This window comes from Pollicipes pollicipes, unplaced genomic scaffold (genome assembly GCF_011947565.3).
Source record: "Pollicipes pollicipes isolate AB1234 unplaced genomic scaffold, Ppol_2.1 Scaffold_7231;HRSCAF=8579_pilon_pilon_pilon, whole genome shotgun sequence".
Lineage (NCBI taxonomy): Eukaryota > Metazoa > Arthropoda > Thecostraca > Pollicipedomorpha > Pollicipedidae > Pollicipes > Pollicipes pollicipes.
The window spans coordinates 39108764-39132469 of record NW_023597034.1 but is presented as its reverse complement, the minus strand read 5'-3'; the positions used below and the strand labels follow the sequence as shown (position 1 = coordinate 39132469).

The following is a 23706-nucleotide window of genomic DNA, read 5'->3' as shown; positions in this document are numbered from 1 at the left end:
AACACCTGCTGGCGGCCCGGATCGCCCGCGCGCTCGGCCAGTGCGACGAGTCGACCGTGTCTGATCACGAGCTACGTGACCTTCTCAACGCCATCCACTAGCGCCGGCGGCGTCACCGCCCCGCGGCCATGGAGCGACCCAACTTCCAGTTCCGGAGACGCGAGGAGAAGCTGGATTGGAAGAAGCTGGGTACGAGTGCTGCGGCGGCTGAGACTTTCTCTCGTTAGCTGCAGAATCATGCACGGCTTCATGCATCGGTGGATAAAAGCAACGTGATGCTGCCACGTTTCGTTAAGGACTGGCATCCCGACGAATGGGCGTCGTCCGTCACGTTTTTCAGTTATCCCGACACAACCTGACTTGGTACAGCCCCAGGCCTGGTTCACACGATATGTGTTCGTAGCGCGCCTCAGCGCTGCGCTCTCTGCAGACAGTTGCGTGACTTGGGTTGGCCTCTTATCAGGCTCGTGTCCCGGGTACGGATGTGGTCCTGGCCGTGACCCGCCGCTGCGCGCTCGGCTGCCCCGTGCCTGACCGAGAGGCGCGCCCTCCGGCAGCCGCGCTGGACGTGGACCAGATCACCAAGACGGTGGACTACAAGGCGCTGCAGGACAGCATCCGCCAGGTCACCTACTGCGACGCCACCAAGGAGTTCGACGCGGCCACGGCCGACCCCAACCTGGTCAAGGTGTTCCGGCTGTCGCAGCTGATCATCGAGTACCTGCTGCAGAGCCAGGACTTCCTGGCCAACAACCTAGCCAATGTGGAGCAGCGGCTCAACTCGACGCTCGAGGTTGGCTGCCGAGCTGGCGCGCGCGTGGCGTGCCCGAGGGAGCGCGTGGTGCGCTGTTGTGTGCGCGGTGAATGTGTGCGTTGAGTTTGTACTAGCTGATAAATCGATCGATTAAGGAAAGCGGATGATGTGCGGCCGACATAGAGGCCAACAAGCAAACCATCTACCTTGGCAGGTACTGCCACGGAGACGACACGTTTACGAACTCCCGTATGGAACACTCATCGATTTGTGCGCTTCGTTTTGGACGAGCTGCCGTTCGATATTCGGTCCGCTGTCGCCAGCTGCAATCCAGTACTCCGATTAATGTCATCACACCGACCCGGAACCTGATATTGATTGGGTATGCGCTGTTAGCCGAATGTGTGTGCTGAATAGTGCTGTCCCTCGCTCCTGTCCTGGACGGCGTTCGGACCTGCGCCATCTGCGGAGCTGCTCTGGTTCGTGACGCCCCCTCCCCTGCCCCACCCCATACCGGCATTACCGCGTCACCTTACCGCCCCGTACCCGCTTCACCGCGCCGCCATCACCCGGCCGCGCCGGTCGACAGGAGCTGGACGCGGCCAACGCCCGCGCGCGACGCGACCAGGAGGACCTGCGCGAGATGCGAAAGGGCCTGCGCGCGCCCACCAGCTCCACCGTCATGACGCTGACCGGCCACCAGCGGGTAGGTGACCCCGAGACGCGTGCGCTCGGCTAAGCGCGCTCGGCTGGGGATCGGGGGGTCGTGGGTTCGAGACGCAGTGCAGGCGGTGACGTGGGCACCGCTGCAGTCGTCAGGGATTTGCAGCACCGATTGGCACCGTAGTTACACGGGGCTGGGAAATGGTCGATGGTGATCAGGACCGGTGCGACTTACTTGATTTCCGCCATCACGCTCCTCGTCGGGCGTACAGCAGGGCGATGGCTCACTGGTCGTGCGTTCGACTTCGGACCCCCAGTGTGAAGGGCGTCGTGTCCTTGGTCAGAGCGATATCCGCCTCCGGGCGCCCTGAGCGGCTACGGAGGTCGAGGTCACCGACCGTCGCGTCCGCCCTCGTCCCACAGTGCCACTTCTGCCAGAAGGTGTTCATCAACACCACGTACCTGCAGTCGCACATGATGAGGCGTCACAACCACATGGTGTCCAAGCAGATGAGCAACCAGACGCTATCCACCGTCGGCCACGAGCAGGTGAGTCCCGACAGGAGATCCTGTGGCGCCGGGTACACCCCGCCCGGCTGGCGATCCTGTGGCACCGGGGACCCCTGCCTGGCAGGAGATCCAGTGGCGCCGGGTACACCCCGCCCGGCTGGCGATCCTGTGGCGCCGGGGACCCCTGCCTGGCAGGAGATCCCGTGGCGCCGGGTACACCCCGCCCGGCTGGCGATCCTGTGGCGCCGGGGACCCCTGCCTGGCAGGAGATCCCGTGGCGCCGGGTACACCCCGCCCGGCTGGCGATCCTGTGGCGCCGGGGACCCCTGCCTGGCAAGAGATCCCGTGGCGCCGGGTACACCGATGGACGGTGTCACGGCATTGCCGTGTACCGGCACGGTTACGTAGAATACGTAACGTGTTTTAAGACAGAGAGTGCAATTCTTGCAGCCGCAGTTTGAACGCCGGCAGAGGCCATACGAAGCGGAGTGGGGTCGGTTACCGTGATTGGTCCGAACACTACGAATCAGCGAAGAATTGTAACTTTCAGCGCTCAGAGAACGACGAAGAGAGCCGTGCAGCTGGACTGGCGGACCCGCCCATCCCGCCGCTCACGTTCTAATAAACTGCGATGTGTGTGTGTGTGTGTGCGTGTGTCCATGATCGTGCTCCTGTTAGTGCTCGCGGGCGTGGCGGCGGTGCGGACACGCTCGCCGGTCGCCGGTCGTGTCGGCTGCCAGGCGTGGCCGTAACCTGTGCTGTGGTCACGTGCCGCCAGCCGCAGCAGCGGACTCTGGAGGCCGAGCTGGAGCAGGTGCGGCAGCGGCTGATGGTGGCCGAGCAGCAGCTGACGGAGGAGAGGCGCCGCGTCTCGGCCCTGGAGGGCGGCTCCGATCCGCCGCCGACGCAGGTCAAGGTAAGGGGGGGGGGGAAGTCATCGTGGAGGGGGCTCCGACCAGCCGCCGACGCAGGTCAGAGTAACGGAGGGAGTCACCATCTGGGAGGGGGCTCGTTCCAGCCTCTGGCGCAGATGACGATAACGAAGGGGAGCCACCGCCCGGCAGGGGGCCATGCCAGCCATCGGCATCAGTTCGACTTGGACCTGGAAAACTGGATGTGTCTAGATGTGTCGTTGCCTGTGGAGGACTCTTACTCCCTTCCAACAGCGGTTGAAGACGGTTGTCGTTGTCTTTGGTGCTATATGACGCACTCAGCTGCTGAACGAAATGGCGTCGCCTGCCTCTCACCATGTCAGGAAGGGCGGACACCGAGGAGAATCGAACCCCGCATCCATGGTTTCTCAGACGGGCAGCTTGACCGCTACACTACCAGTGCCCTTGGAAGTAGAGCAGCGCGTCACTTCTCTGCACTAAGTGGTTAGGCGAAAGACGCGGTCGTTAACATCGCGTGCTCGCGCATCGTCGGCAAATTGACAGTCAAAACGACGGGTCACCCTACGTTGACTTACTCCCGCCACTTAGGGTATGTCATTACGAAGCATCTTGCTAACGATACCAGCGGTACAACGTCGGAGCGAATGTCGTCGCCATTGGCCGTGCCTGGAGGCGTTCAGCGCGCAGCAGGTCAGGCGATCTGGAGCTGCTCAGCTGGCGCCGGGTGTGGTCTGTGGCGTGTTCGGCCCAAGCTTCGGACGGTGGGTCCGGAAACCACGCCCACTGTGTGGAGACGACGCCCTTGTACGGATAGCTCCACCGTGCGCTTCCGCAGGAGGAGGCAGGGTCGCCGGCGGCGCCCTCGTCGCCGCCGCCGCCGCCGCCGCCGCCGGCCGACCCGGCTCGGACCTCAGCGCCGGCGTCGGCAGCGGGCTCGGCGGCGGGCTCGGCGCCGGGCTCGGCGCCGGCGTCCGGGTCCGGCTCGGCGGCGGGCTCAGCGCCACCCTCTGCGCCGCCGTCCGCCAGCCGGCCGGACGACCGGCTGGCCGCGCTGCTGGATCAGCAGGCGGCCGAGATTCAGCAGGTGGGTGACGCCTGGCGGCCCTTCCGCCGCGCCGGCCGGCAGACGCGGCCGGTGTCTGTCGCTGCTGGCGCCGGGCCGGACGCGTCAGGCCGCTGCTGTGTGGCAGGTGCTGCAGTCCTAGACGGCGTGGCCGGTTGGCTGTGGGACCCGCCTCCGTTGGGAGCAGCGTGGCACCGCCCCGATCCCCGGCCCCCCGCCTGCGACCTCTGGTGTGTGTGTGTGTGTGTGTGTGCGTGTGTGTGTGCGTGCGTGCGTGCGTGCGTGCGTGCGTGCGTGCGTGCGTGCGTGCGTGCGTGCGTGTGTGTGTGTGTGTGTGTGTGTGTGCGCGCGCGCGCGCGCGTGCATGTGTCATCCCTGCCCCCTGGTGACCCTGACTCGTGGCCACCGGCCGGCAGCTGCGGGAGGAGCTGGACCGCCAGCGTCAGCTGATGCCGCAGCAGGCGGTGCAGCTGGCTGGTGGGCCGCTGCCTGACTCGGACGCCGGCGGCACCAGCCGGATGGAGCGCGAGCTGCAGAAGCAGGTGGGTCAGCGACGGCTTCGACCGCCGGCGGCTCGTGCACTCGACCTTACTCTGCTCGCGGCGGATAGATATGTACCTGTGCTGACCATTATTGTCACCTCTGACGCCAATGCGGTCCTTCCGTGTTGAGGAGAAATGGAAGCCCATCCTTGCTGTGTTGTCCCTGGCTGTCGCGGCCGTGAGTCTGCTGCTCATTGGTAAACCGCCGGAGTCTGTCCCTGACATCCCTTGTTGCAGTTTCTTATTTCTGACTGCCGCCCCAGACTGGGCCGCCCGGCATTGCCGCCCCTGGCTATGTCCTGGCTCGGTCGTGCCTTCTTGTGCCTGGCTTGCCCTGCTCTCTGTCACTTGGCCGCGGCTGTCTCAGACCGCCGCCCCAGACTGGGCTGTCATATCGTGTTCTGTCCGTTACTCTCAGTGCTCCAATATTCGGCCACTTAGGTGGCACGGATGTCAATGTTTTTCATGCGATGATACCCTGGCTTTGGGCTCACTGCCTTTGGCCCCTCCTCTTGCTCAAAACTGGCCAATCAGCATCGAAGCGGGCGGCTGTCAAACCGGTATCCACGCGCCTCAGGCTTGACAAATGGGCTGAGTAGGTCAGATGTCTAGGTTGGGGTCAAGGGGCGACGGATTAGCGTAGACGAATCGCATTCAGGGATCGCTGGAGAGCCAGGATTCTGGTAGCATTATTTTGCATTTACATCCTGCACTCTCAACTGGAAGAATGTTAAACGCTGGTCACTCTACTGTCTGTAGCTATGCTGCCCCGGATAGATCCCTGACTCTGCCCCGCCCGGACTCCGTCACGCCCCTGGCTGACAAGCTCCCGCTGCGGACCTCTGCCCGTGACTATTAATGCCGCTCCTGACTGAGTGCTGCCTCTCATTGACTGCTGTCCCTGACTGACTGCCGCCCTTGCTGACTGCCGTCCCTTGCTGACGGCGGCCCCTGTCCGCGGCAGACCCGCCGTGAGGTGGTGGCGCTGGAGGGCAAGATGGAGGCCCAGGAGCGCTACTGGCAGGGCAAGCTGCGCTGCATGCGAGAGCGGCACGACGCCGAGGTGGAGAGTATGCGCCTCATGCTCCAGGACAAGGGCGCCGCCACGCGAGGTGCGTCTGGTCAGCAGCAGGGAGGTCTGGTCAGGAGCGAGGAGGTCTGGTCAAAACCTGCGTGTGGTGATGTCTGGTCGGGAGCGGGCGGACCTCGTCATGCGTGGAGAAGTCTGTTCAGGAGTGGGTCTGGTTAGGAGTGGAAGGTGAGGTCAGGAGCGGGGCAGGTCTGGTTAGGAGAGGGAGAGGTCTGGTCAGGAGCGGGAGGTCTGGTCAAAAGCGGGAGGTACGGTGAGGAGATGCATGTGGTGATGTCTGGTCAGGAGCGGGAGAGGTCTGGTCAGGAGCGGGAGGTCTGGTCAAAAGCGGGAGGTACGGTGAGGACATGCATGTGGTGGTGTCTGGTAAGGAGCGGGAGAGGTCTGGTCAGGAGCGGGACAAGTCTGGTTCGGAGAGGGAGAGGTCTGGTCGGAAGCGGGGCAGGTCTGGTTAGGAGAGGGAGAGGTCTGGTCGGGAGCGGGAGGTCTGGTCAAAAGTGAGAGGTGCGGTGAGGACATGCATGTGGTGATGTCTGGTTAGGGGCGGGAGAGGTCCGGTCAGGAGCGGGAGAGGTCCGGTCAGGAGCGAGAGAGGTCTGGTCAGGAGAGGGAGGTCTGGTCAAAAGCGGGAGATACGGTGAGGACATGCATGTGGTGGTGTCTGGTCAGGAGCGGGAGAGGTCTGGTCAGGAGTGGGGAGGTCTCGTCATGAGCGGGGGGTACGGTGAGCACATGTCTGTGGTGATGTCTGGCCAGGAGCGGGAGGTCTGATCAGGAGTGGAGAGGTCTGGTCAGGAGTGGGGAGGTCTCGTCATGAGCGGGGGGTACGGTGAGGACATGTCTGTGGTGATATCTGGTCAGGAGCAAGGAGCATGTGAGGTGGGGTCAGGGCTTGGTCTGGCCATGAGACAGCTAGGCCTGGTCAGGGCAGAGTTATGTCCAGCCATGAGCGGGCTAGGATTGCTATGGAGAGGCTGATATGTTTTGGACAGGCTAGGTTAGAGTAGGGTACAGAAGGCTAGATCAGATTACCTTCCATTACATTACGGCACGATAGCTGGCCACTACTGGGACAATCAACCACAGGCCACCATGGTGCAGCAATGCTTGGCCGCTATCATTTGTATGCCTGTAAACATGTCCTTTGCTGATGTCACAGGAGATATTGATGGTAATGTTATGTGCGAAGACTGTGTATAATGCTCGTATGTGGGTGGGGAGATTTAGTGCCGTAGTGTTTCAGGAGATCTCTACATTGGTGTACAGGTAGCCACTCGGTGTAGAAAATAGCACATCATAGAAGATAGTTTCCACTCACTGGTTACTTCCTTTGCGCTTGTTATTGAACTGATCCGGAAGATCGTGGTAATCTGGTCTTCAGGACTGTCACGTGACATTCGTGGGCATATTTGAATCACATGTTGTCGACGTGTACGACATTTTGATTGCACGGCCCTCTTCAGACTTCCTTTTTCTGCCTAAAAGGTGAGAACATCTTGATTAAAAACTCCCGGCGTTTCAGCGCCAGAAAATCCCGAACAAACCAAATAATGCTTGTTTCACGCATTGTATTGCGCTGTGATGCTCTTCGCAAAAGCTGTCATAATGGTAATGCCACTTCTCATCATCTCACACGCTTCCTTCCCAAAGGTTCCACTGTAATGCCAGAAATTCACATAGATATTGCAGTTTCAAGAGCTATGGTCCTGACAAAAAAGGGTATACTAAATGATTCAGAAGAGCTTGTTGCAATTTACGTTGTATGAGGTAAAAAGTGATCTTGGGGGCAGTTCTCACCCCTTTAAAATAACTGCAGGACACCGTAAATAACGTGCCAAATTTATAAGCCCCAGTGGTTGTCATGCGTCTGCTTCTGTTTCTCTTCGGGCTGTATTCCATTCCATCCCATGTTTCCCACACCTGCGTTTTGCGCACACTACAATGCGCCGACCGTGGGGCCGCGTGGCACGGGGTTTGGGACGGACGCGTCCCTCCAGCCTTGACGTGCCCCCCCCCCCCCCCCCCGTCGCCAGGCAGCGCCGAGTACGTCAACATCGACAGCGGGCCTGAACAGTCGCCTCGCCTGCTGCGTTACGTCCACCGGCACCAGTCGCCGTCTCCAGCTGGTGCAGCGCCGGCGGCGCGCGCCGCCCGCCAGCGGCCGCGGCCATGCATCTCCCGGTCGCAGAGGTCAGTGGTGGCTCCCCGCGGACCCGGCCACCGCGGCCGAGTCACGCGGCCCTACGCCCGCCGACCACAGTGGGTGTGTGGCGTGACCTGCGCTTAGTTGTGGAGGAGAGCGGGGCAGGGATGCTGCTGATTTAGGTGCGGAATAATATTTTTCATTACTTTTTCGGGCACAGGCATTCATAATATCGACTCATTTTGAGAACCACACAATAGAAGTGCATGTGACATTATGTGCATACACCTAGCCGCATGTACATATCAGTGTCGGCTGCTGGGCGTCCCGATTAGGGCATGCATAGCAGCAGGACCCTATTGGCTGCAGGAGGTCCCGCTCCGCGTCCGGCTGCCGCCGACTGAAGTTCGCTGATGACGGCATGGATGATGACGAGGAAGAGGAAGACGAGATGGGCAGCCGCAATGTGACCAGGGAATCATTGTCCAGCTCGGCGCTGGGTCGAAATGGGTAAGGCGATCTGGGAAGTGATTAGAACAGTGTTTGCGGGGCGGACGTTTTGCCAAATGTGATTCATCAGTACGTTAAGCTTTGTACGCTCTATGGGACCCGAATGAATCCTCTTTGCGAGGTAGCTCTGTTAATGTCTTGCGCTGTAGCTCATGTGGCTGACTCCGTGGCGTGGCCAGGATTTCGGCCATGAGAGTGTCAAGTCGGCTCATAGGGGCGCTTTCACCCCTGATGGAGAGGGCACGCTTGGAGCGTACCTGACGGAGCGGTGTGCCCCATGCCCGCCGGGCTCCAGCTGCTCCAGGGGACAGCCGGGCTCGATGCTGTCCAGCGCCTCGGCTGTCTCACCAGCGACCGGCCCTGGACGGCTGACGTGGCGGCTGGCAGACCGGCCAGCACTGCACGGTGCCACCGCGTGCTGCAAACTGACAGAAGTCTGAGTGATCAGAACACTTAACGCTGCGTCGAGCAAGCAATCAACATAACGCGTGCACGCTCCCTCCCCATCTGCTGTGTGGTGTGCTGCCATGGCTGCCAGGGAGGCCGGTCGCGACCGTGCGGCCAACGTGCGAGCGCTGCCGGTCTCAGCCAGAGCGGCAGGAGACGGCCGGCTGTGACTGACGCGGGGCGCGCCGCCCGCCGCCGCCGCCGCCGACTGACGTCCGGCTGTCGGTGCCTGCAGGCTGCGGTCCGGTGGCGGCCGCCAGGACCCCGAGGCCGAGCTGAACGAGCGCCTGCTGCAGCTGGGCATCGAGCCGGGCACGCGCCGCATCAGCAGCGGCCTGATGGTTGACAAGCTGCGCCACCTGCAGGCCACCAGGGTAGGTGGGCCGCCCCCGCCCGCGCGCGCTCCGGCGCTCAGAGTGGCCGGCCGCGCCGGCTCCCTCGGGCCGCACGGAGGTGGACCGACCCCGCCCGCGCGCACGCTCAGGCGCTCAGAGCGGCCGGCCGCGCTCGCTCCCTCGGGCCGCACGGAGGTGGACCGTCCCCGCCCGCGCGCACGCTCCGGCGCTCAGAGCGGCCGGCGGCGCTCGCTCCTTCGAGCCGCACGGAGGTGGACCGACCCCGCCCGCGCGCGCGCTCCGACGCTCAGAGCGGCCGGCCGCGCTCGCTCCCTCGGGCCGCACGGAGGTGGACCGCCCCCGCCCGCGCGCGCTCCGGCGCTCAGAGCGGCCGGCGGCGCTCGCTCCTTCGGGCCGCGCGGAGGTGGACCGCCCCCGCCTGCGCGCGCGCTCCGACGCTCAGAGCGGCCGGCCGAGCTCGCTCCCTCGGGCCGCACGGAGGTAGACGTTCTGCTGCGGCACACCTTCGCCTTATTCCGCGGTCGTCGGTACTTTCCAGGTGTTGCGCCTTGTAAAGCGGGAATGTGGGAATCGCCGTGTTGTTGGTGCACAGTGCACGCCTCAGACCCAAATCATGAGCTTAGTGTAGGCATGTGTCGTGTTAGGAGAGAAAGAAGCAAGGTGACGGGGACCTCGGTCGACGCTGCCTTTACGACATAAAACTTGAAGCACCTGGCCAAATGATTTCAGGACTCATGCATTCTCACGATCTTGACTTAGATTCGTATGCATGATTTTGCCACCGACCAAATAGATGAACTTGCAGCCTGGTGTGCCGTTGCACTGGCATGGACTGTAACGTTGCGGAATTCCAAACTAATGCGGTGAATGCCAGTCAAAATGTATTCGATTCGCCTGTATGGTCTCCACTTGGCCATCTTGTTGGAACTAACGAAGGACGCAGTTGCACGACTGTGCGGGTCAGCCAGATCGGTCTGGATCTGTCAGCACTGGGGTGTTTTAAATACGTACACCTCATCTCAGTAACGAGAGCGAATGCAAATGCCAGTCTGAACGGTGACTCCAGATGCTGCGGTGACAATTTGCGAAGAGATCCCCAACTTCGAAACAGAGGTTTGCAGGCAACCTATCGGGAAGGTTTCCAACGCCACCTTTTTCAAAACAGATTTCGAATACTAGGCGCTTGGGCATAAACTGGGGAAGGTTAGTATGATAATGACATAGGCGTGGAGTTTTGTTCGTCTTAACCAATACCACCCGAAATATTTACTATTTTCACAATGTTTGGTCATGATTAACTGGATTGCATAAAGCTGCAAATTTTTGAACTTCGTGGACTGCAATTTCCAGGCTTACTCGGACCAATGACTGCCAGTTTTCAAGCATCGTGACCTGCAAATTAGTGAGCCAGTGTTACAACAGCGTACATCCACGTATTCAGCGCTGCGAAGACCGAGTGTTCTACATTTGTTTTGTATCGAAATAGCCGTCCTGAAGATCATTCGGTGCGGTTCACAACCCTGCCCTGCTTAAAACTTGAACCTCTTCTTTATGAGCTGCACGCCCGCGAAGGTGTGCGGACTTTTTGGGTAGACTATTTCAAGGCCACCTAGGCGCCCATAACGTCATAATAACGTCATTCAAATCCTGCCGTTCCGTCAGCTATGCGACGACCGAGGCCAATCAAAACATAAATGTCTAGTTGTTCGTATCTGTCGTTCGTGGGCACGATTTCCGGATAAAACTGCCGTTAATTGGCTCGCGTTTAATGTTGTGCAAGGTACGATGACGCAATCAAGCAATGACGTATTGTGGGTCATATTTACTAAACAGAGCAATGGGTTGTCGAGACCAGTGTCTCCCACTTTAAAGTATGCCAACAGTTATAAGTGATCTTATTTCATCATATGTAATGCTTGGTAAATATCTTCCACTGTGGAGCATTCCCTTTGAGATGCATGGCTGCATCAGCTCAGATTGTTGAACGTCCTCAGGATGGGGACTGGCAACACTCCTGCGTCTAGTTGTCTGCCGCGCCCGTCCGACGCCTCATGGAGCTTGTCATTGGTACGCTGTTGTAAAAGGGCATAGCGCTCGTGCTGTTGGGGTCAAGAGGTTGCACTGAGGACGATGTTCAAAAGAAAACGGGATGGTCCGTTACCCCTGCAGGTTGTGCCGAACGTGCCGGTCGAGCAGGGTCAAGCCGCCCAGGCAATTTGTAGACGGTGCTTTCGCGTAGGCTATGCATCCGGTTTCCATTTGGCATCTTTCCTACTTGCCGGTGTTGGTTTGCGATGGGCCGACCCGTCACAGGCGGCGTAGGTCATCACCATGCCCTCGTGACCTTGCGGGTCGAGCCTGCTGTACGGATGTTTTGCAAATTGCAGGTCGCGCGTTTTCCATGGTAATGAAATTAATCTTACCACTGCTACGATGCAGCTCAGTTGCGTGCGGTTGCAGCACGTTTTCAGCCGGTGTGTTTTGGAAGGTGTACGTGTGCAACTCAGTTGCACGTGGTTGTAACACGTTTTCAGCCGGTGTGTTTTGGGAGGTGTATGTACGTACCTCTTGGATACAATTACATAGTTCCGGAAAGATATGGTACAAGTACCCGTCTCGAAATGACCCTGACAGTTGGTGAGGCATAAGGCCCGATCATTATTACCTAGTTCCGAAAGCTGGTTAAGGTGATATTTCTCCTGGACAAGGTAGCTCACGCGAACAAGATAGAAACCTTGTTAATGAACTTTTGCAGATCATCAGGATTACAACGTGCAACTCTGTGACGGGCATGCAGCGTTGGCAACGATGTTTTGCAAATAGGCGACGCCATAACGTCAACATTTCGCCGCCTGGCCTGTTGCCACTGAGACCAGTGGCTGCATTTTGTTTAAGACACCACTTGTCCTTAACCTCTGCTCTCGTGGACGCCGCTAAGCACAAACGCAGTGTGGATATCGGTTTGCATAAGTGCACGGTAATCATATCATAATAAAGCCGTATTTCGTCATAACTGTCGCCTGGTAAACCAAATAGTACCTGAGCTCTTAACAGGAATACGTCCACCAAAACAATCAGTAACTTTCCGAATGACGAGAAAGTTGCGATTTTATGAACTCTGTCACTTTAAAGTATGTCCTAACAGCGGAATCGCCTGTTCCACCGCTGGGTATGGTAGCATGACATCTGGCATGCATGCATGTCACGGATCACGCTACGGTGGACGCTGGCGCTACTTTGGAGGTTGTTGGCGTCGCCTATAATCAGATTTATGTGCAATGGACGCCACATTACCAGCGCGCCGTAAGCTCAAACTACGCAAAATTCGTGTGCGGGTCGATCAAAAAGCACGAGATAAGAGAACAAAAAGAGATGGGTCGGGAAATGAGGACTTTGTTCTATTAATGCAGTGAAGCGGGCAAACGTTTATATCTTCCTCCGTGGCGTGGTCTACGACATGAAACATGACACTGTACCAAGTAAGATGGAGTCCTTATACAGGTAGACCCATTCCTTTTGTTTCTAGGGCGCCGCATGAAAGGTGCAGCCGTATATGAGGCTGTACGTTGTGTTTCCTAGTGAGCCGACTTAGCTTAGGACTCACCCCAAAACGTTTGCTTATGAACCGATTCATGAATCAGCTCGAGTCATACACAAGTCCTGCCACACAGTGGCACAATCTCAGATACACTCACCTGTGGGTGCTCGCGGCAAAGCATGTCTTTTTGTGTCACGATTTGCTGATGCCGAACCAGTGGCTGTGCCTTGAGATGCGTTCAGTCTGTGGTACACGAGGCACATTTTTGTTTCTGTTTTGGTAAGTTAACAGGCTCTGCTCGGCGAAGGAGTGTAGGGCTCAAGGGCACCCTTGGAATTGCGTTCGAATGCCCTGAGCAAGTTCATCCGATCGCGCCAATACGCTGTAGTAGCATATCTTTGCATGCTCCGATGTTTAGCGTCAAATATAACTGTAACAGAGGGAATACGATCCTGGCATAGGTGACATGATCCCAGAGACATACGCATCATATGATCTATCGATAATTGTTCTTTGTAACCTTTGAACCGTTTGCAGCTGCGTTCCAAAATGCATCCAGTTGGCGGCGCAGGATGTTAACATAAATTAATGATACCAGACCTCTGGCTTCCCGGCAGCCCCCGCGTGCACGCCTCAGTGGCTGCTAATTCAGTGCCCTCTGACCCCGAACGCTGAGACTTGCTCGGCCGATTTATCAAGCTCTAGGCGCCTAAATGCTGGGCCGACCGTAGTCTGACACGATGTTGATTGTTCAATCTCGAGCGGATGGAGGCGGAGGGTCTAACAGGCACACCGAGTCTCCGCGCTTTCGGTTTTGCCAATTCCGGCTCAGTAAATCCACACAAGTTTGTGGTGGGAACGGCTCGTGCTTGACATGATGTTTTTTGAGATGGTATCATTGGTAAGTGCACGTTCACTGAAGCTCCCACATATCCGATCATGTTGGTTCAGGAGATGCAACCGAAAATGCCGGCAGCTGACATCCTTGTCGTCGCCGGGTGGAGTAATTCTGACAGTGTAGTTATTTATCAGAGTTGACTAATTGTGAAACTAATTTCTGGTCGGGATATGTTTCAACCCCGCAGCTAACACACGAAGCAGCTTTGATGTTTATATTGTCATCACAGTAGATTTAGAGAACATGTCAAAAGGCACAGGAATTTGGATCCGTTCACATGAACAATTCGACGCATGGCTCTTGCGATTTTCTACTTTCTCCTGGCAACCCTGCGCCTCGAACGTTTGCCACGCTTTCCCTTCTTGGCTTTGCTTGCACTCCTCCTTCTCTTCCCTCCCCGCCGCTTTGCCTGTGGGGCTCTAGCGCGTCGGCTCTTGCTGCGAGTTCTCCGTCGTACCCGGGAGCGGGTACGGCCTGTAGCCATAGCCACTAGCTCCGCTGGGGCTTCGGCTCCCACTTCCACTGTGTCTGCTTCCATGGAGTGCTGCTCACTCTCCATTTTGGCTTTAAACAAAAAAGATTAGCAACTACTTAGATGTTCTTCGTTCTGTGATTTGTGCGATAGTGCCTTGCTAGTCGGAGTTGAAGCAAAATTTCAACAATAGTTCTCGGGTGACGCATGTGCTTTTTGGCTCATGGGTCTTACCACAAAGCATTTTTCGAAAGAAGTGCCCTTTTCTTAGTTTCATTATCAGGTAGCATTGACCTTACGGTACGGCAAGTCCTGATGTGTGACATCTCCACGACAACTTCTTTACTCCTTTACTTTTTCCTACTAACTTATCAAGTCAGTTATGTTTTGACGTTCCGATGTTCTAGTACGCTCAGCTGAGGGAAGCTTTGCTTTGTCCACCCCGCGTCACTGTACGCCCCGCCCGCCACCTCCAAACGCGTCCTTGCTGCTCACCGGTTAAATCCCACCTTATTTGACGACTCCGCATATACCCAGATACGATGCGATCTCCCAGTTCGCCTCTGTTATACCCACGGCGTTATTTTATACAGTCATGCATTCCGACAGAGTAAATAACAATGTCTGGCAGGTTCGCCGCAGTTGATCGCGGGCAATTTTTGACAACAGTTAAGGAAAGCATGAATGTAAAAATGTTGGTCTTGATTCCACTCGTATTTTACTCCAGCCATGTGCCTCACATTAGTTAGATTTTCATCACAGTCAGATCACATGATCAGATTAGTCAGATCACATTTAAGGGAACACTTAATGTAAGTATGTAATAGCCAACCTCTGATATTTTACCGAAGGCAGTCAAACCTGAAAGGACAATATCATGAATGGTCATGTGAGGAGCAGACAGGAGTGCGGAAGGAACTGCGTTGTCTGTCGACGGCTTTATCAGGGACATTATTTTGTAAAGGAACCTAAAATGTGTGCGTATGATCGAACGGTTCAATGAACATTTTGAAATAAATGTTGGTATTTTGCCAGAAACTGGACAGAACAGAATATATATATATATATATATATATATATATATATATATGTATGTATGTATATGTATATAATGTGTGCTTCACTGCACGGCGTCAACATAATGATGAAACGTGACCACTTTGCCCGAAACCTTACCAGACGCAGGCCGCTGTATTGCCTTAATCACCACTTTCCCAAACCTCGAGTGTGAACGTTTCTCCATCACACAGTCGCCGCATTGCTGTGAAATGAATAACGGGCCAACATGAAAAGCTACAACAACATTAATGGCAACTTTAATGGACCTCTTCGTACCAGGGTGGGAAGATAGGCAACGTCATACAGCCTCAGTAGCTCCGTGCGTCGTGAAGCCTCAATGCAGACGACCCAAAACTAATGTAGAGGCCCGGAGCGAGCAGAGCACCCCTGCAGATCAAAGTATAAAGGCCAGCTGCTACCGATCAGGTCCTGAGCACATGGGACTGACCCGGGACCAATGCAAGGGCCCCGGGGCGATCAACGGTGCTCCGGTAAGTGAAGCTATTAGGGCCCCGGCACCAGAGTAGGGTCCCTGGCGGCGAAATGGGCCCTGAAACTTCTCCAGTCACGAGCCTCCCCGGCAGCCAACTTTTGTGTCCACACGGGCTGTTTATCCTCGCTTGGGGCTTTTCTGTGCTCTCTGGAGGCCGGAAAGCGTTAAGTCTGGTGCGTTGTGGTGAACACACGCATCCGTTTGGGAAATGCTGCAGATATCGCTCCTGTGAACAGATACACGTCCTTACCGGCAGTACGAATGACACTATGATACTGAACGAATGCACTGAGTGACCGACCCCAAAAAGTAGGTTTATTAGTGGCCTTGTAAAAGGTACCGTTAACCTCTAGCGGTTGTCAGTTGCATTTTTGCCCCTGCGAGTGCAGGTGTCTGCTCGAGAAACACGTGCACAAATACGCGCACGTGCACGGAAACACGTGCACACTACCTCAATTTCCAAGAAAGACGACGAAAAGCAGTTGTCAGATTAAAGGACATTTTTCCTGCTCCTTAAGAAGGTACTGAGTCATTTCGTCTGTAAACAGATATACTTGTTGCATATGTGTTTACATGCCGTTAACAGATATAAGACATGTAAACACATGTACGGCCTCCTCATTGCGCGGGATTTTAATGCTTGAATATTTAGATGTGCATGTTCAACGCACAAGCACAGTTTCCATTGTGCTATAATGACTGGGGGAGCGTTGCGTCTCGCACTGACTAATCTCCGCTCCAACGTACAGCCGACGGGGGGAGCCGGCGGTTAATTAGCTATCCCTGCTATCTCGGGACTGGATAGAGATGAAACACCAGGCACACGGTCGCACAAAGCTTTGAACAGCTTCTGCCCGGTATCATTAATTTGTGGTCAGAGGGAAATCAGGTCATGCATGATATGTATGCTGACATGTGAACAATTGACCCAGAAATGTATCTGGCGTTCCTATATGCCAGCAACTCAACGGCGCTTCGCTCAACCCAGAAGTACACGCTATTGATATTTGGCCTCAACCAGTTGTCAAGCCAGTTTCAAGTTGTTTTTTAAGTCAACGTTGGGAAGTGAACTATAATCACCTTTGTTGGAAAAACGTTACAAGCAAATATGGTGGTGCTGTCAGGGTTAGGAACGAATGAAAGCGAAGATATTGTGTTGTTCGAATGCGTATTTCCAAGCCACGGATTAAAATGCAAACTTGTGACAGTGGCCTTTGATGATATGTGTTGGGAAGCATGTCGCTTGCAGGTAAAGTGCGGGAGGCGACATTCTCAATTCTGAAAATGATTTACTTTTACACATTACGGAAGTAAAGAGTTACGAAAGGCCAGGGGCAAACGACAACTTCCCTATGGCAACTCATCCACCTATGATGACGTCAGACTGTCATTTGCAAATAAGGTGATAGCGACAATATCTAGGGAACCTGTTAGACAAAAAGCACAGCCACATTGGAACGCGTTTGCAGTTTCAGCTCGCTGAACTAAACAACTACATTTGTTTCTGCATGGGCCTGGTAAAATTTATCTAGGCCCCTGATTTGAAATCACTTGGTGCACCTGAACCCAAAAGTTGCAGTGTCTTTGAAAGTTGTGTGAGATAAGGAAAAGTTTCAGGAAGACGGCGCAAAACGTTTTGCGCCTTTTTAGAACATGCCACGGGGTGCGATGCCTGCCCGTCCCCTCCCGTACATGCTCCGGATGGTCATGCAAGGTTAATAGCCTCACTAGGTTTTGTCAGCTGGTTGGACGTGCTATCCCGTCTTAAGTGTGTAGACAGCTAGTTCGCCTGGCTCATGAAATACTTGTTTTCCCAGCCGTCGGCTCACTTGGCTTCACTAATTATCTGAACATGTTAGCTCTTGATGCTTGTTTTGCATAGTCAGACATTCACTCACCATCGTATGATCATGGTGCAAGGTTTGGCTTCCGGGCGGAGCCTCGTGAGAGGTTAGGCGCATTCCAGAAATGCCAGCACTCGCAGTGGCCCTCCCAAATATGGCAGCAATCAGCAGTGTCGTGCCGTTTTGGCGCTGTGACCGCCGCGCGCTCCCACAGTCGAACGGGCTGGGCGACCGGCGGCGCCAGATGGACGACGACGTCAGCCAGCGGCTGGCCAAGTTCAGCACCCTCTCGTCGAAGCGGCCCAGCCGACTGGCCGTGTTCGCGCGGGACATGATGGCGCGCGGCGCCGACATCTCGCGCTCGCTCGTCTCGCTCGGCGGCAACAGAGGTGCGGCGCGGCGTCGGCCCACGCCCGAGCAGCACTGGCCGGCTGGAGCCGCTGATCCCACCTCCTGAGTGTGCAGGGCTGGCTGGTGTTGTGTCTGGTGTGCGATGTCCCGGCCCTGGTGCGCGGGCCGTGCTGTAGGCTTCATGATATGGGTCGGCGTATGACTGATGGTGCATGGGGCGACTTGTTACACGCGTCGCAGTCTTTATGCTATTGATTTGGGTTCATTTCATTTTTTTTCTCTTTTATTTGTTTTGTTTTTATTGAGGTTCAGTTCAGGAATTGACTCTGTTGGGATCTCAAAAAGCGGGAAGCACCAGCGAACCGTGTCAAACGAACTCCCGATATTTTTACCACCTTACCGACACGTTTCACGACGTAAGCCATCAGGAGGTGACGACCAGAAGTTTTTGATTGCAATACCAGCGGCCGTGGATGGAATGGGGGAGTAGATTTGGTTCGACATAACACACACGAAGCGGATGCGCTTGGCTTCGCGCGGCTGAGACTTAGACATTGCCCACTTAAAGTACAGAAACGTAGCGTGTAATATTGACCTTTACTGAACTGACCACCATTGGCCCTGCCTTGTACATATAAACACTGGTAGCGTTTAGCGCTGCGATGCTGCTCGCCTTGTCTGCTGCATTCACTCGCGCGGTCGCGGCGCACGGTCGTTGCCTAGGCTCTGGGCGAGCTAAGCGTGCCGTGCCGCAGGGGCTGTGCCATGCCGTGTCGTGAGCTAAGCATGCCGTTCCGTGTCGTGCCGTGCCGTGAGCTGGGTGTGCCGTTCCGTGCCGTGCCGTGCCGTGTCGTGCCGTGAGCCAAGCGTGCCGCGCCGTGCCGCAGGGGCCGTGCCGTGAGCTGGGTGTGCCGTGCCGTTTCGTGCCGTGAGCTGGGTGTGCCGTGCCGTTTCGTGCCGTGAGCTGAGCGTGCCATGCTGTGCCGCAGGGGCCGTGCCGTGAGCTAAGCGTGCCGTGCCGTGCTGCAGGGGCCGTGCCGTGAGCTGGGTGTGCCGTGCCGTGCCGTGCCGTGTCGTGCCGTGAGCTAAGCGTGCCGTGCCGTGCCGCAGGGGCCGTGCCGTGAGCTGAGCGTTCCGTGCCGTGCCGCAGGGGCCGTGCCGTGAGCCAAGCGTGCCGTGCCGTGCCGCAGGGGCCATGCCGCGAGCTGAGCGTCCCGTGCCGTGCCGCAGGGGCCGTGCCGTCCAGCGCCACCATCGACGCCCAGCTGATGCAGCGGGCGGCGCTGCGCCGTTCGGCCTCGCACTCGCCGGCCGGCCGACCTGCCGGCGGCGGCCGCGCCGGCTGGGCCCCCGCCGACTCCTGGGACGGCGGCCAGTCGACACGGTAACCGGCGCCGCCAGCGGCCGGCAGTGCGGCGCGCCAGGCCGCGCGGTGCTCACTGCGTGGTGGCCAGGAGCCGACGCCGTGTAGCTTGTGTGTGGAAGGCGACGCCGTTTCGAATTGTCTCGGAGTGAAGGACGCGAGAGACCTGTGGTGACTATGCTGCCGCGGAAGCCGTGGGCGGCGACAGTGGAGTTGTCATCCTCTGTTATACTGCCACCCCGGCCGCGAACGGCCCTCGATAATACTTGCCTTCGTCCTCAGATATGACGAGGAGGCCTTCGAGCCGCGCCAGGGCCGCCGACAGCCGCCGTTTAAGTTCAAGGCCAACGCCAGCAAGCACATTCTGGAGCGGTTCACCAGACGTGGTCAGGGTGGGTGTCGGCCGCCGGCAGGCCGCGGGCTCGCGGCGCCACCGAGCGAGGCAGGCAGCAGCCGGCCGGACGCCTGGATGACAGGGGGACGAGTGATGGGAGAGAGGCGTCAACAGCTTGTCAGTCGTGGTAGCTGTGATCGGTGTTCTGTTGGCGGTTACCACGCGTGGGAGTGTCACACCTCAGTGTATGGCGCACATTGGGGTCATGCTAACGTATCCAGGGCGCGTCATCATACGCGCACTTTATATGTGTATCAACGTGAATAGGCACGTCGGTGTCACTTGTTCATGCGCGCCGATCTAGGAGAGTGCGCTGCGAAGCACCAGGCACCGGCCGTAGGACCGTCTGACCATCTGACCACGCCGCCGCAGGGCAGAGCTCGCTGATCAAGTCCACCACCATCCACCGGGTGGAGAGCGGCACCAGCCTGGACGAGGACTCGCCGTCAGCCCGCTACGAGCGGCTGCGTGCTGCCGAGAAGCCGCCCGACGGACGCGCGGGCAGCGGCACGAGCCTGACCAAGCGCACCGGCTCCACGCACTCCCAGGTGAGCGGCGGCCTCGGCCGGCGGGCTTCCGCGACAGCGGGGCCGAGCTGGCTTTGTGTGCGGTCCTGTCGGATGTGGGTCCGATACCATTTTCGTTATTTTTGGGAATGTGTTCCATTCACCAGCTGACTTCCGAGCCGAACAGCCCTCCAGATCACGGCAAATAAGTACTCTCACAGGCGTGCGTCGTGATTTAACCCAGCTCGGAAAGTTTCCGGTGTTTGTGTGATGTTCCAGGGAAGTACGGACAAGCCATAGCGTGTTTTTAGGCAGCCTTTGTCCTGTCCCAGGTGACCAGTCCTTCGAAATATATCCCGTCTTCTCTGTCCTGCTCCAGATGTCTAGCCCTCGCTACCCAAGTTCTCCTCTGTCCTTCCCCAGGTGTCCAGTCCTCGGTACCCCGTATCTGCCCTGTCCTGACCCAGGTGTCCAGTCCTTGGTACCCCGTGTCTGTCCCGTCCTGCCCCAGGTGTCCAGTCCTCGGTACCCCGTGTCTGTCCCGCCCTGCCTCAGGTGTCCAGTCATCGGTACCCCGTATCTCCCTGTCCTGCCCCAGGTGTATCCTTGGTACCCGTGTCTGTCCCGTCCTGCCACAAATGTCCAGTCCTCGGTACCCCGTCTGTCCCGTCCTGCCACAGGTGTCCAGTCCTCAGTACCCCGTGTCTGCCCTGTCTTGCCCAGGTGTACAGTCCTCGGTACCCCGTGTCTGTCCCGTACTGCCACAAATGTCCAGTCCTCGGTACCCCGTGTCTGTCCCGTCCTGCCACAGGTGTCCAGTCCTCAGTACCCGTGTCTGCCCTGTCTTGCCCAGGTGTCAGTCCTCGGTACCCCGTGTCTGCCGTCCTGCCAGGTGTCCAGTCCTCGGTACTACGTGTTGCCCCCCCCAGTATCCATTCCTTGGTACCCCGTGTCTGTCCCGTCCTGCCCCAGGTGTCCAGTCCTCGGTACCCCGTGTCTGTCCCGTCCTGCCCCAGGTGTCCAGTCCTCGGTACCCCGTGTCTGTCCCGTCCTGCCCCAGGTGTCCACTCCGCCGGTCTGCTCCTCTGCCCCGCAGTCGGCGGTGGCCGGCCTCCGCCCGGCCTCGCCGCCGCCCGAAGAGGGCTTCTCCACGCCGGCCACCCGACCCAGCTCGCACTCCAGCCTCGAGCGGCTCCCGTCCGGATCCGGTGGCTCCCGCGCCAGCCTGTCCCGCGTGCCGTCCGGCTCCGGCGGTGGCGGGCCGGCCGGCCCGGACCCGGCCGCCTCCTCCGGCACCTCTGGCGCCAGCATCCCACGCATACCATCGGTTGGCAGCGGCGGCGCGGCGGCCAGTCCTGTTACCTCCGGTACCTCCGGCGCCAGCATCCCCCACATACCGTCGGTGGGCAGCGGCGGCGCGGCAGCCAGCCCCGTCACTTCCGGTACCTCCGGTGCCTCCGGCGCCAGCATCCCTCACATACCGTCGGTGGGCAGCGGCGGCGCAGCGGCCAGCCCTACCGCCTCCTCTGGCTTGCAGGCTGCCTCCTCCGGCGCCTCCCGCTCCAGCCTGGCGGGCGTACCCTCCCTGCCCAAGGTGCGCACCCAGTGTGACCTTAATGCGCTTGGTTGCTACGATCTGGGGAAGGTCAATGCGGCTAGCAGCTGGCCTATCAATTTAAATGCTCTGTGGGAGCTGGACAGGCAGCTTTGGAGGTGTAGGCATGTAGTGTTGTTCTTGCTTGCATGATGCTGGGATCCTTACTTTCTATATGTCATCAGAAGCTCAGTATTGTTGTTATGTATTCCAGTACAGTGGCGTGCGATAGTTAATCGGAAAAAAGTGCCCTTTGGACACTGATTTACTGCAGTATACTATCCCCGAAACCGCATATTTCTACTCAAGTTCGATGTTTTATCCCGTTTGATGTCCGGCAATTTTGTGTGCTGTGCTCGATTGGTTGTGCAGACGAGGCATGTCCATTCATCCGTGGTCGTCGACGAAAATGCAGGGGGAGGGCGACAGCCCAGGAGCCAGCGGGGGGGGAGGGGAGGGGGCGACCGCCCATCATCCAGGAAGGCGACCGCCCATGATCGGTCGACGGTGGTCGACCGGCCATGGTGGTCGGCGTCTCCGTGATGCGGCGAGCCCGTCCGGCGCCGCCGTCAGCGTGTGCCGCCTGTTTCAGACGGCGTCGGTGAACGGGCCGCCGCCGCCGCAGGTCGTGGACGACATGGAGGTCAGTCTCCTGCCGACGGCCGGCAAGCCCGTCCAGGTGGCAGCACCGCTGTACCACAGTCACGTTCTATTGGATCCCGGCGAGCGCAGCTGTGATGTGTAGTGTTGGGGACCCGTGCTGATGTGCTGTGGCATGACAGCCGTGCGCTGTATCGTTTTTGTCCTTTTTCGCTGGCGGACGAGGTTGCCTCGCGAGGTTCCAGATATTGTGTCAGGAGTGGGAGCTCACCACCATTGCTCCTCGTGCACGAAACTCGGCGCCGAAGGTTATAGTTATGAAGTGGTCGATTGGTTAGTGACGTCTGGCTTTTGGTAGAAGTATCTGGGCTCGGGTAGCAAAATAGCCACCTCCCTCCGTTTCCATGTTTGTCCACTTCGCTGGGAGTCCGTGCGCCATCGGTTAGTCGGGTAAGCTCCGATGCCGTGTATCGCCGACAGATGTCACGCCAGATCGGGCTGGAGCACACCCGCCCATCCAGCGTGCATGCCATGGAGCCGGTGGACGCCAAGTGAGTCCGCTGTGGCCTGCCCGGCCGGCTGGAGGTCACTCCCCCCCCCCCCCCCTGGCAGCCTGTCAGCTGTCTGCTCCGGTCTGTGTGCGTAAGGACTGACCATAGGCTCTCGAGTCCGTTTTGCAATCTCAGTTAAGCCGGTTGTGCAGCCCCTGAGTCGTGGTGCACACGTGGGTGCGCTATGTTGGACCGTCAGGCTGTCTTGTTTTTCCGTGAGCATGCCTGGCGTGATGTATCATGGGAGCCGTCGAGCGAGTTCGGATGACCAGTTGAGTGGTAACCATAGCAAGAACCGCGTGGCGCACGTACGCGGTGAAATGTAGGAACGATAGAAGCACTTGCGTGTGGCGCGCTTCGCGATATACCCAACGAAGCTTTTGTACCCTGTTTGAAGGTGCTTTGGCTGTCGGGTGTGTAGCAACAAAGCTTTATGGGACATTGACTGGGAACGTCTGGATCGATATTCAACATTCAAACTTTGAGCGACGGAATTTATGGAGCGTCTGTAGCGCTTCTATCAGGGACTCATTTCATCAGGGATCCGATGTTGTTGTAATTAGAATTACGTTTGCGGCCCGTTGTCGTGAATACTGATGACAAGGTAGCGTTAAGTTACGTTGTCATCTTTTCAAAGTTACCTTGCCCGCCGCTTGTATGCAAGCTCCTGCCCCACCTTACGGCTTCAACATAAAGGCGTTTGCGCCGCCACTTGTGACCTCGCGAGTGCGGACACAGCGAGCGGCGGCCCGTGCGTCCCGAGTGTGGGGGGTGTTGGCGCCGCGCCCCCAGACCTGCCGCTGACGGCGCGCCGTCGCCACACGCAGGCCGTCCGGCTCGGCCAACACGCTCTCCACCAGCGTGTGGAACCCGTCGGGCGCCGACGCAGCGCCGGCAGCCGACACAGACGGCGCCACCAGCGCCACCGACGGCGACGAGGAGCAGACGCACACCTCAAGCAGCGGCGACGAGGAGGACAGCGACGACGCCAGCAGCATACCCGAGCTGGGCGACGACGCCGTGCAGCCGATGGGCTAGCGCCGGCGGCCGGTCCGCCGCGGCGCCGGGCGGT

The 23706-nt window shown here is 58.0% G+C and overlaps 1 protein-coding gene and 1 long non-coding RNA gene across 2 annotated transcripts; both read left to right on the top strand.

Annotated features, from left to right (window-relative positions):
• The first annotated feature begins 36 nt into the window (after positions 1-36).
• On the top strand, positions 37-8361 carry DZIP1 (DAZ interacting zinc finger protein 1). Its single transcript, XM_037233836.1, has 8 exons — positions 37-189; positions 558-793; positions 1344-1460; positions 1841-1966; positions 2706-2737; positions 4398-4425; positions 5402-5537; positions 8348-8361. Exons 1-8 carry the CDS (start codon positions 129-131, stop codon positions 8359-8361), a joined length of 750 nt encoding a protein of 249 aa, XP_037089731.1. The 5' UTR covers positions 37-128.
• Positions 8362-18975: 10614 nt separating this feature from the next.
• LOC119110534 (uncharacterized) lies at positions 18976-19780 on the top strand. The gene is made up of 3 exons (XR_005095506.1): positions 18976-19010; positions 19272-19381; positions 19756-19780. It is a non-coding gene; the product is annotated as an uncharacterized LOC119110534 (long non-coding RNA).
• Positions 19781-23706: the final 3926 nt, after the last annotated feature.

Coding starts and splice junctions, on each gene's coding strand:
- DZIP1 (XM_037233836.1), top strand. CDS start 129: ATGGAGCGACCCAACTTCCAGTTCCGGAGACGCGAGGAGAAGCTGGAT. Junction 794..1,343: donor GGCTCAACTCGACGCTCGAG/GTTGGCTGCCGA, acceptor GCCGGTCGACAG/GAGCTGGACGCGGCCAACGC. Junction 2,738..4,397: donor ACTCTGGAGGCCGAGCTGGA/GCAGGTGCGGCA, acceptor CGGCGGCACCAG/CCGGATGGAGCGCGAGCTGC.